We start from the raw sequence: 12897 nt of genomic DNA on the forward strand, positions 1-12897 counted from the left end.
GACATTTCTGTAAAACTAACCAGACCAGTGTGCTCCAGACTTAAACGTTAGATCATTTAAATTTCTGAAAAGCACCTAAAGCTCACTATGTTCAAAATACCACTCTAGGGATCCCTGGTGGCTCAGAGGTTTAGTGTATGCCTTTGGCCCAGGGTGTATCCTGGAGTCCTGGGATAGTCCCATGTCGGGCTCCCTGCATGGAGCCTGCTTTTCCCTCTGCCTGTTTCTCTGCCCCCCTCTCTCTCTCTCTCTCTCTCTCTCTCTGTGTCTCTCATGAATAAATAAATAAAATCTTTAAAAAATGTATCACTCTAATCACTCTGTCTTAATGTCTAATGTCTAATCACATTCTCTAATATTCAAAAATGTCATGGCTATCAATCTGATTGCAAAAAAAAAAAATCACAGAATGTTTCCTTTTTAAAAAGTCTTTTAAATATTTTATTTATTTGAGAGAAAGAGAGCAAGCTTGAACAAGGGCAAGTGGCAGAGGGAGGGGGATCAGCAGATTCCCCATTGAGCAGGGAGCTCAATGTGGGGCTTATCCCAGGACCCTGGGATCATGACCTCAGTCAAAGGCAGACACTTAACTGACTCAGCCACCCAGACGCCCTGACAAAATGTTTCTTTATCTGGCCCCATCTGTCATTCCTTTATATTTCTCTCATACAATACATAATATGAATTATGTTAAAGATACCATCTTGTTTCTGCTCCCAACTTAAATTTACTTCCTTCCTTCTACCTCCAGCTTCTCCCCTTGAACTCAAGTCAACATTATTTATCTTCCTCAGGAATCCTATAACAATGGCTTGACTCATTTAAAAAAAAAAAAAAAAAAACTTCTATTCATGTCTAACTCACTTCCTATCTGTAACTCATTATCTTCACAATACTAAGGGTTCTTATTTCAGATTTAAAGTTGATCATCTCATTCACCTACCTTAAAACTTCCCAATGATTTACAATTCTCTTAGAATAAATCCCAAATATTTATTGTAACCTATACAATCTGATTCTACTACCTCTCCACTTTCTCATTACCATTAGTCACCCCGGCCTCTGTTAAGTTCCTCTTTAAAAACAAATAAAAACCTAAAGTCTTTTCTTTCCCTGAGCAACACCTTCAAGAAATACATTCCCACCTGGAATCTAGGAACATTTTTTCCTGTGATTTATGAAATAATTAGCTCATTCTCATGCTTTAGGTTTGAGTTCAAATGTGACCCTCTCAGAAAGGCCTTCCCCTAACATCTCATGTGACATAATCATCCCAGTTTATCCTAATGTATCTTTTTCACTCAATTTATTTATTGTTCTCATTACAACCTGCAATCGTCTCATCTGTAAGTTCCATTACCAGTCTTCTCTCTTTTCCTTATTGTTGGAATAAAAAACTCATAAGCTGAGGGGCAAATAATTTATCTGAAGCTTGAACATATTCTCTGGCACAAGTAGAAAATCAGCAAATGCTTGGTAAATAAATAAGTAAGAAGATAAACTCAAAAAAAAAAAAAAAAAAAGAAGAAGAAGATAGACTCAAACCAAGATAGGAATGATGATGTAGTAAATTCTCAGCATAGTTAGAAGTTGTTTCAGTTTTGTTCCTTTAATTCTTTCTCTATTGTTGCTTCACTCTTTTTCCTCACTGCAGAATAGATTTTTTTTTTCTATTCCATCCTATTTTAGGAAAGAAAATGTCAGCAGCCTAAGCTTTAACAGTTCAGGCATTTATGATCTATAGTCTTTAAAAAAAAACACTTACTTGAGGTATGGTTGACATACAAAAAGCTGTATACATGTTTGATGGGTACAATTTGATGAGTTTGGAGATACATCAGTGAAATCATCACCACAACGTATTATAAATATATCCATCATCTCCAAATGTTTCTTCCTACCCACTTTTATGATGATGATTATGATGATGATGATGATGATAATGATGATGATAATGATGTGTATATGCATAGTTAAAGTTTGCTAAAGGGTAGATGTTATGTTAAATGATATAGTCTTAATGCTCTAGAATTTAATTCCAGGTCTTTAGATAAGAGATCATCATAGGACTTCTTTGGGCCAGGTACCCACTACTGGAACTATCAGTTGTGATTAGGAAGGGATTCTAATTGGACTTAGTTAAGAACATATGACCATCCTTGAAACAAACATATCCAGGAGAATATTCAGTCATGTTATAATAGCATGTTGATTCTTTGACAAATATATGCAATGAAATTATCACAGAAGCTCTATAGTGTAAGGAAGTTTATCATTACGGTAGTGAAAAATATCAAAATGGGGAAAATATACCAAGTAAAAGATCAACTAAAAATGAAGGCCAGATATATTAACATTTAATAAATAGTTATAAAATTTTATAATTTTTAAAAATATTCCACTTATTTATTCATGAGAGACACACACACACAGAGATAGAGAGAGAGAGAGGCAGAGACAGGCAGAGGGGGAAGCAGGCCCCATGCAGGGAGCCTGATGTGGGACTTGATCCCAGGTCTCCAGGATCACGCCCTGGGCTGAAGGTGGCGCTAAACTGCTGAGCCACCCAGGGATCCCCCAAATTTTATAAATTTAAAGTAGCTTTTAAAAATAAACATAGTGGGATGCCTGGGTGGCTCAGCAATTGAGCATCTGCCTTTGGCTCAGGACTTGATCCCAGGGCCACCACCTCGGGCTCCCTGCAGGGAGCCTGCTTCTCCCTATGCTTATGTCCCTGCCTCTCCATATATATATCTTTCATGAATAAGTGAATAACATCTTTTAAAAAGAATAAAAATAGACATAGTAGAAAGAATAGTAGGAATCTTGTAACTTGTGGGACAATAAGGAAAAGTTATGATAGGGAAGATAAAGAAAGTGGTATCCAATAAGGCATAGTGGGTTGTTTTACAAAAGTTTGTAAATTTCACAGATCTCATTTTTCTGAAAGCTGGAAAGAAAATTAGTCATCTGAAAAATAAAAGACATGTCTCCATGTATTTTTGTCTGGGTTAATAAAATGGAAAATGAGAAAAAGCAGGTAACAGACATGAATGGTAGAAATTATTAATTCAATTTCCATCAAATAAAAGTTATAGAAAGATAGGATAAAGAAAATGGGGCAGGATAGAGAATAGAATCATCTAATCTTCAGAAAAAAAGCAACAAGTCCCAGGTTAGGAAATCACAAGCAGACAATTGGATTATTTGGAGCCATATAATTCCTCAAGCTTTTCTCACACTCAAGAGACATGATATGAGTATTGAATCATGGCTTCAAATTTTTGCAAACTAATAAGATTCTCACGATTTTAATAAGACTGTGAGGAAGTAAATCCTCAAATAATGCATGATGCTGGATCATCTATTTATTTTGCTATACTTGCCTTTTCTCTCTTCCAAATGATCACAAAGTTTAATTTGCTAGTCCTCATGCCTTGATTTTAATAACTGAGTTGGATTAATACATGATTCCAGGAAATCTCACCTAAAGAATATGCCTTCTAGTGACCTTCCCAGAAAATAATTCCTCAAAGTTTGTAACCACTTCTTTTCCTCTCCAAACAGATGACTATTCAAACCCTTAGATGGCTCCTGGAAATTTCACACAGATCACTGAGTTTGTTCTTGTGGGAGTCTCAGACCGCCCAGACCTCCAGATGCCACTCTTCTTTGTTTTCCTGGTGATCTATGGGCTCACGGTGGCAGGGAACCTGGGCATCATCACCCTCACCAGTGTTGACTCGCAGCTTCAAACGCCCATGTACTTCTTCCTCAGGCACTTGGCTATCATCAATCTTGGCGATTCTACTGTCATTTCCCCTAAGATGCTCTTCAATTTTTTAGTAAAAGAGAAAACCACTTTGTACTATGAATGTGCCACCCAACTGGGAGGATTCTTGGTTTTCATTGTAGCTGAGGTATTCACCTTAGCTGTGATGGCCTATGACCGCTATGTGGCCATTTGCAACCCCCTGCTCTACATGGTGGTGGTATCTCCACAGATTTGCCTTTTCTTGGTGTCCCTCACATACCTCTACAGTTTTTCCACAGCACTTGTAGTTTCATCTTGTATATTTTCTCTGTCTTATTGCTCTTCCAATGTAATCAATCATTTTTTCTGTGATATTGTCCCTCTGTTAACATTGTCCTGCTCAGATACTTACCTTCCAGAGACAATAGTATTTATATCTGCAGCTACAAATTTGGTTTTATCCTTGATTATAGTTCTAGTATCCTATTTCAACATTGTTTTGTCCATTCTAAGGATGCATTCATCAGAAGGAAGGAAAAAAGCCTTTTCCACATGTGCTTCACATATGATGGCAGTCACAGTTTTCTACGGAACACTACTATTCATGTATTTGCAGCCTCAAACTAACTACTCATTGGATACTGATAAAATTGCTTCTGTATTTTATACCCTGGTGATCCCCATGTTGAATCCCATGATCTACAGCCTGCGGAATAAGGATGTGAAGGCTGCCTTACAGAGATTTCTGAAAAACTCATGCTGATCTTTTAAATCAATGTAATTTTAGATGGTTAAGTTAGGGTACCATATGTCAGAGAAGGCAAACATTAGGGAGCAAACTTATAGGTGTACAAGTAATTCTAGGAATTAAAAGGAGCTAGAATTTGGGAAGCATTGAATTAAAAGGTAAACTGAAGTTCTTGGAAATAAAGGTTAATGCAGAAACAAGCATTATTCACTAACTTTGTTCATAGATACTCAATTTGAAAGAAATATTTCCATTGGTTGGAAGATGTGTAAGTTAAAAAATTAAATAAGTTTGAACAGAGCAATAAAATATGGCTGAGAGAAGTAAGTTGATCTTTCTTATCCTTGGGCTTCTTTTTCACTTTCTGACTGGTTATGTTGAGGTATAGTGGATCACTACATCTTGAGGAACTGTAATTATGGATTGCTAAAATCCTCTTCACAGCCAAGTTAGTAAAATTAAACTGAAAATTATATTTAAAATAAAACTCCCTAATTCTTTCTTAATCATTGATATTTTCATGTTGATTCATAAATATACTGGGTTCTGTAAGATTTCTCTTTCTCTTTACTCTAAATAACAGCCTTTTTTATTGTGTGTAATATATATACTGTCTTATGATATCATTAGACATTCCAGGAATCATGCTTGTGAGAATTCCTATGTCATTAGAGGGAAATGTTAATTGTTTTTATAAGTATTTTTGTTATGTCTTCTGATAGTTCTTGATCAGTGCGTGTACACCAAAAACTGTTGTATAATTTTGGGGAATGGAGGTAACCAGACTATATCTCAGTCCTATTCAGCATCACCAGATAAAGGTCAATAAGTCCATATTTTAATTAATTCTATGGGTGATTCTGACATTTGGCCTTATGAATGAGTCTTGACAAATAATCAAAGAACTACACTGGAAGAAATAAGAAAATACCTCAATTCACTGCACTTTGCTTTATTACATTTTGCAGATATTGCAGTTTTTAGAAAGTTTGTGGCAACCCTGCATTGAGCAAGTCTATTAGCACCCTTTTTCCAACGGCTTTTGCTCATTTTGTGTCTCTGGCACATTTTGGTCATTCTCACAATATTTCAAACTTTCCTTCCTTTCAAGATTTTGTTTAAACTCTAGTTAATTAACATATATTGTGGTATTAGTTTCAGCGGTAGAATTCACTAATTCATCACTTGCATATAACACCCAGTACCCATTACATCAGGTGCCCTTCTTAATGCCTATCACCAATTTACCACATCCCTCCAGCAACCCTCAGTTTGTTCCCTATAGTTGAATCTCTTATTCTTTGCCTTCCTCTCTGTTTTTGCTTACTTTATTTTTCCTTCCCTTCCCCTATTTTCATCTGTCAAACTTTTTTGATGGTGAACTGTGATCAGTGATAATGACCATCTGAAAGCTCAGTTGACGGTTAACATATTTTAGCAATAAAGTTGTCATTTAAAAAATTAAGGTATGGGATCCCTGGGTGGCGCAGCGGTTTGGCGCCTGCCTTTGGCCCAGGGCACGATCCTGGAGATCCCAGATCGAATCCCACATCGGGCTCCCGGTGCATGGAGCCTGCTTCTCCCTCTGCCTGTGTCTCTGCCTCTCTCTCTCTCTATCATAAATAAATTAAAAAAAAATTAAAAAAATAAAAAAAAATAAAAAAAAAAAATAAATAAAAAATTAAGGTATGTATATTTTTAGACATACTACTATTGCACTCTTAGTAGATTACAGTATAGTGTAAACATAACATTTATATGACTTAGGAAACCAAAAAAAAAAAAATTCAGTTGATTTGCTTTATTGTGAAACTTTTTTTTATTACAGTCGTCTGGAACCTAAGTCCCAATATCTTGGAGATATGACTGAATATGGAAAATCAAATTAACATTTTATGGGTATCTTCACTTTAGTTATAAATGAATTTCAATGTTGAAGAGTTCCTTGAAGTCACTAAACTTTTAGTCATAATAATTATGATATAAGAAAAAAATATAATACTACAAAATTAGATTCATAGACATGAAAACATTACAATTGAATTATTCCCCAAAATCGGGCAGCCCTGGTGGCTCAGCGGTTTAGTGCCGCCTGCAGCCCAGGGTGTGATCCTGGAGACCTGGGATTGAGTCCCACGTCATGCTCCCTGTGTGGTGCCTGCTTCTCCCTCTGCCTGTGTCTCTGCCTCTCTCTCTCTCTCTGTCTCTATGAATAAATAAAATAAAATCTTTTTTTTAAAAAAAAGAATTATTCCCAAAAATCCTTTTTAAAATATCCCCTACTAATTTCCCTACTAACTTAGTTAAATTAATTCTAAAATCCCCTATTTAGGTACAAGAAATATGAGGCATCCCAGAGAAATGTTTTCTTTAATCAGTTGCACTAATATTGTGACAAAGCTATTAGTTGATACTTTGCATTGTCTTGTCTTTTCTTTTCTTTAGTTTATTATAAAATTCTTGACTAATGGTCGTAGTTTTAGAATGGACAGCTAGAGCAGATGTCTCTATACATATTATATATATATATATATATATATATATATATATATATATATGTAAGCAAGGAGTCCATATAGTCCTTTGGAATCTTCTTATTACCCTGAACTTAGGTATGGGAACTTAAAGATCTATTAAATAATAGGAAAGAACAAAATTATGTAGAGTCTTTTAGTACACAACCACGGTTAATCAATATTAAAATATTGATATATTGATCTAATGTTACAAGACAGAAATCCTTAATGTACTACAATTATTTGTCTGAGCAGCCAAGTTCTGCTCACTGGGCATGATCTTTATTACACATGTATTCATAGACACTGCTCTATAAATCATGTTTGTGATGAGACATGAGTGGGGGAAATGTATGCTTAGGAGGAACTAATCATGAGTTATATATAGATGCTTATACTGGTTGCTACAAGTCTGAATAGAAAGCATTGAAATGACATTCAACAAGACCATCATGTGAAGTATATACAGGCTTCATTGAATAAAGTTTATAAACTCCCATAGAAAGTATAGTGTTGGTTTTCCATGGCCCTCTATAAAATTTTAATTATTTAACCTGATACGTTATTTTAAGATAAAACATGAAAAAGAGTTGAGGTTTCAAATTTAATTTCTGGACTCTTTAAATATTTCTGATTTATTAGTAAGAGTTTCCTTTTAATTAAATTTAAGTTTGAATGGCTTCTTCAGAACCAATACTGGTACTCCTAAGGATTTTGTTTGTTTTTGTGTTATGTGTTGCACTATACATAATGGTCAGACATTTCGATACCAAACTGCAAGTCCTGGCATTTTATAACAAGGTACAAGCAGAGACAGGATATCTAGCCATTAGTGCCAGATGTGTTCCCCAATCCAGGGGGGAGGGGAAGAGACACAGTAAATATTCAAAAAAGAATTATTTAATATATAGAACATACAATTCAAACATACACAATTCCTTAGCTTGATCCCTAGCTTTATCTTTACCTAGTTTGGTCATCATTTACACAATGTAAGCAGGTTGTAATTTTAAAGCATTGCTATATTTTCTCCTTCAAAGTGTCCTGTTTATACATCATGAAAAAAAAAGATTTTATCCGTTTCTTTATTCTATTGTAGCCCAGTATTATAGTTAGTTTTTATTAGAAGAAAAGTAAGGGGAACATTTTAAATTCATAACCAGTATATAAAACTCACATCCATGCTTCTTTCCCCACACATTGAATTGACAATATATATCTTGTACATCATCTAGGTCAGAATGACCAGGATACAAGCTAATGCCCAGCGCTTTTACCAAATTCCTTGTACATATAGTATTAAGGGGTAAGTCCTTAGAGGAATTAGATAAATATTTCATAGGAAGTTATAAGAATTTTAAAAAGGTAATTCATACCTGTCTTTAAAAGCCAATTTCAAAGACTGACCCTAATAATCTACTATAACCAAAATATTTTTTTCAAAAGTTGACTAATCATAATATTTTAAGATTTAGGAGAACCATAGAGCAATAGCATTATACTAAATGCAGAACTATACATATGCAGTTCTTCAAAAACAGAGATCCCAGTTGAACACGGACTGTAATTTTTCTGATAATCTTATTTGCATCATGCTCTGTGATAAGACCCTTTGGGACAGAGACACTAACAAATACATGCAGTCAGCTGCTATTCAGAGCTGTAATGAAGAGAAATAGGAGCACATACTACCCAGGTAGGTGAGGAGAGCAGATTTCAAAATGGTGGACTTTGACATATTGACATGTAATACTATCCCTATAGTAGCTCAAGACAAGAATTTTAAAAATTAAATAGAGTATAATACAATTGACTAGATAAGAAAAAGTTTGGAGTACATTTTGTAAGAGAAAAGTAAACAGTGCTTTCTCTTTTTTTTACATTAGTTATATATATTCATATATTTCTTTTTAGATTTAAAAATATATTTTTACATATACATATTTAGTTTTAGATTAGATATTTATTTCTTATGTATATTTTATTTCACATATATAATTTATCTTTAGATCAAATAAAATACAAATTCCAGTTTAGAATGTCTGAGGAAATTTGGAAAAATCAGGGCATGATTTACCAGATTATAATCTGTGAGACCTGTGTTTCTGCATTTACAATAACTAGAGACCTTACTTAAGATTAGCAGGGAGCATATTGGACAAAGGCCACCAATGTGGCCTTAGAAATGTTTTCTAAATTAATGATTATAAGAAAAAGGGGAAGAGATATTCAAATATAATTATGATATTAATCTTAAATTAGTTAACCCAACATTACTATTTAATTTTTCATTACCTAATATTTAGAAGGGACTGCATCAGGAAATGACAAAAAAAACCAGCAAGGCGCTCAACTGTAAGTTTCTAACTAACACCCAGCAGGGGAAGAGGTATGGAAACAGTTGTTATACATGTGGCAAAAGCTACAAGTGAATTATGCCTAATGTGATTCTATAGCAAAAAATGAAATATGTTGACATGGAAAGTAGCTCTTCAGTGAATAGATGTTGTTTCAACAGGCTTTAATGATAAATGAATTTCCCTTCATCCATTTTGCTTGTAGAGAAGACTACTAGAAACAGCACGAACAAAATGGAGAAGCATGGAAGGGCATATTGGTATTGACAAGTGGAGATCAGTTCTATTAACTGGACCAATGGATATCCATTCATGGTAGAGAGTATTGAATAGAATTGGGATTATAAAAATATTCAGAGGGACACCTGGGTGGCTCAGCAGTTGAGCATCTCCCTCGGCCCAGGGCGGGATCCCGAGTCATGGGATCGAGTCCCACATCCAGCTCCTTGCATGGAGCCTTCTTCTCCCTCTGCCTGTGTCTCTGCCTCTCTTTCTGTCTGTCATGAATAAATAAATTAAAAATAAATAAAATAAATAAAATAAAAGATTCAGAGATGAGACTGTAAAAAGTTGCATATAGTTTTAAATATAATTATCCACATTTTGTTTTTAATACAAAGTAAAATGATTTGTATGTACAAATGTCAGAGTTTTTATTTTGGAAGTGGAGCGAAAGCAATTGAGAAAAAAAAGAGACCAAAAAAAGGAAATTTGGATAAAGCTTTTCTATCTTTCCAGTCTGTTCTACTTCCTATTCTTTGGCTGCTCTGTCTTCAGACAGCAGTGCCTAGAAATCAACGGTTTTCAACATACATTATTGAAAGAGAGAATGAGTGAATTAATACAGGCTTATAAGGTAGTGGCAGTGAACATATTCAAGAGAAGGAGAAAAAGAGAGTACAGTCTTACTTATAGATCAGAGTAGGAGATGTTGCTTAGGTCTGTAGGTAAGTTGCTTATCTACTGAGGTTGGTGAAAATGGTGATGGTGTTTGTTATGTCAGAATGCAACTTTTTTGAAACTGTGTTGTAACTAGGACTAGATTGTGATTTAATTTTTAGAATCTTAACCAGGAATATTTTGACTAATTAGAACAGATTCTTGTAGAACAGAAAAGAGTGTGAAAGACGAGTGAATGCTGGGTAATGAGAGTATTATTCTAGATCTATTTATATACTCCATGCCATCATGTAACTAATATTTATTTCTGTGGTTTGTGGGACAAAAAGTTTGAGTCTGAAAACATGTAGTCTAAAGAAGGGTCTTGGTCTGAGCAGATCAATAAATAAAAAGTTTATTTTATTTGTTTTTCCTTTCTCCTTTTTTTAAAAACAAATTTGCTTCAAATTAGCTTTCATTTTTTTTTAAAGATTTTATTTATTTACTCATGAGAATACAGAGAGAGAGAGAGAGAGAGAGAGAAACAGGCGGAGAGACAAAGGCAGAGGGAGAAGCAGGCTCCATGCAGGGAGCCTGACGTGGGACTCGATCCTCTGTCTCCAGGATCACACCCGGGGCTGTAGGCGGCGCTAAACCGCTGAGCCACCGGGGCTGCCCGATTTTCATTTTAATATGCGAATTAGATATTTGGAATGAATGAATTGCTAAGTTTTTATCTCAATTTCCATGTTGCTATAATTATATATTAAAACTCCATCCACATTAAAGTTTCAGAAGGGAAGATACAACTTATTTAGGATAAAATTAAAGTAAATAAATATTCCTTGAAAGTTATTGCTTAACACACAATGTTTCCCAATAAACATACTGACTAAACCAAACAAAAAAATAACTAAAATGTGGTTTTGGGTCTATTGAAGAATAGTTGTGAGAGCTATGAAACAACTATTTGTAAATTCTGAAGAAAATTTGAAGAAACATGAGATTTTATTTTATTTGCATATTTATTCCCATTGTAATTTCTGGAGTTATAAAAAAAATTTGTTTTCATTTCTCAGGATTAAGGGTGGGAAAGAAAGAGACAGAGAGATAAAAAAAGGGATAGATAAAATGAAGAGAGATGACTTTTGACATTAATAGTAAGAATATGGTTCTATAATTTTTATGCTTTCTTAAAATAAATTTCAATAAATTTTATTTAGGTACTCAATAATTCAATTACTAAAGTCAATCGCTAGTGCCAAGAACTATTTGTTGTATTCCTCTGATTTAGATAATGTCATTATCTGCCTTTTATAGACCACTAAAGATTAAATATCTAGTGATTAAAAATTAGCAGAATTATATGGATATATACATAGAGAGATCTAAATTGGTTAGCTCCATGGGCAACACACATAACACTTTCTATTTCAAAGTAATAAATCATATTAATTATAAGTCCTTCAAAAAAAGAAAAAAGAAATTCAGGTAAAATGAATAAGAAAAATAAATAGAGATCTATCTTAAAGCAAGAAAATGAAAATTAATACATAAAACATAATTCAACTCTATATTTCCTTAATAAAAGGTAAACCAGTTAAATATAATTGATCTATAAAGAGACTTAAATTTCCAAAACTCTTGGAAAGCAAGTATCAATTTATAATATATTATAATTTATAATATATAACTTATTATATAATACCATGTAATATGTAATATATTACATGCATTATATTATGTCAACATAGATTATATTGAATATATTTTATAATATATTATAAAATTTATGAGGGTCCATTCTCTTTGGTCATGCTACAGAGATAAAGATGTTTATCTTTATGCAATGATAGCAAGCAAAATTTAAAATAATAATGAGATAAGGACTCCTGAGTCAAAATAATATGGGTATGAAACCCAACTAACTACTCAGACCATCTGTCTGCTTTTGTTTCAGGTGTTAACTGTTTTAATTTCCTCTTCCTCATCTATAAGGTGGGCATAATAAGATGGTTTTTACAATAAAGGTTTAGTGAGATCAAATGAGGCCAATAAACACCTCATTATACCTTTCATACTTACCCATTTTTAGTATATAAATCATAAACATAACTATGAAGATTATTCTGCAACCTAGAAGGGACTTTTAGTGATAAATTATTAAAGTAAAATAGAAAATACAACGTTTTTGCCAGGATTGGGACAATGCAGATTTATGTCTGCACAGATATAATGACAGATCTGTCAGGGTGATGTCACTGCAGAAGATTTATCTTCCCTTATGTTACTAATGTTAAGTTTTTTCCAGAAAAACAATAGCTTAAACATTTTAATAAGTCACATTATAGTTTTAAATAGCTTAATCCACAAGACCTTTGAACAGAAACCAAGTCCATGTGGACTGTTCCACTGACTCATCTTTAAATATACAATGGATTTGAGAGAAGAGAAATAGGGTGTTTCCACATACAACTCTTCCTGTTCTCCATCTCATCCCCAGAAACTCAAAATGCTAACAACCTTTATATTAGCAACAAAACCTCTTTACAAGATATTAAAGTATAAAAATACTACTTATAGGAATGACAACTTGAATTTAACTCTTTTCTCTACTTCCCTGTGCAGATGCCTTTAAGAGAT

General features: G+C 33.7%; 1 protein-coding gene across 1 annotated transcript; it reads left to right on the forward strand.

Annotated features, from left to right (window-relative positions):
• Positions 1-3587: 3587 nt before the first annotated feature.
• On the forward strand, positions 3588-4517 carry LOC140613416 (olfactory receptor 8J3-like). Its single transcript, XM_072791943.1, has one exon. It carries the CDS (start codon positions 3588-3590, stop codon positions 4515-4517), a length of 930 nt encoding a protein of 309 aa, XP_072648044.1.
• The last annotated feature ends 8380 nt before the right edge of the window (positions 4518-12897 follow it).

The sequence above is a fragment of the Canis lupus genome, chromosome 21 (genome assembly GCF_048164855.1).
Source record: "Canis lupus baileyi chromosome 21, mCanLup2.hap1, whole genome shotgun sequence".
Lineage (NCBI taxonomy): Eukaryota > Metazoa > Chordata > Mammalia > Carnivora > Canidae > Canis > Canis lupus.

Coding starts and splice junctions, on each gene's coding strand:
- LOC140613416 (XM_072791943.1), top strand. CDS start 3,588: ATGGCTCCTGGAAATTTCACACAGATCACTGAGTTTGTTCTTGTGGGA.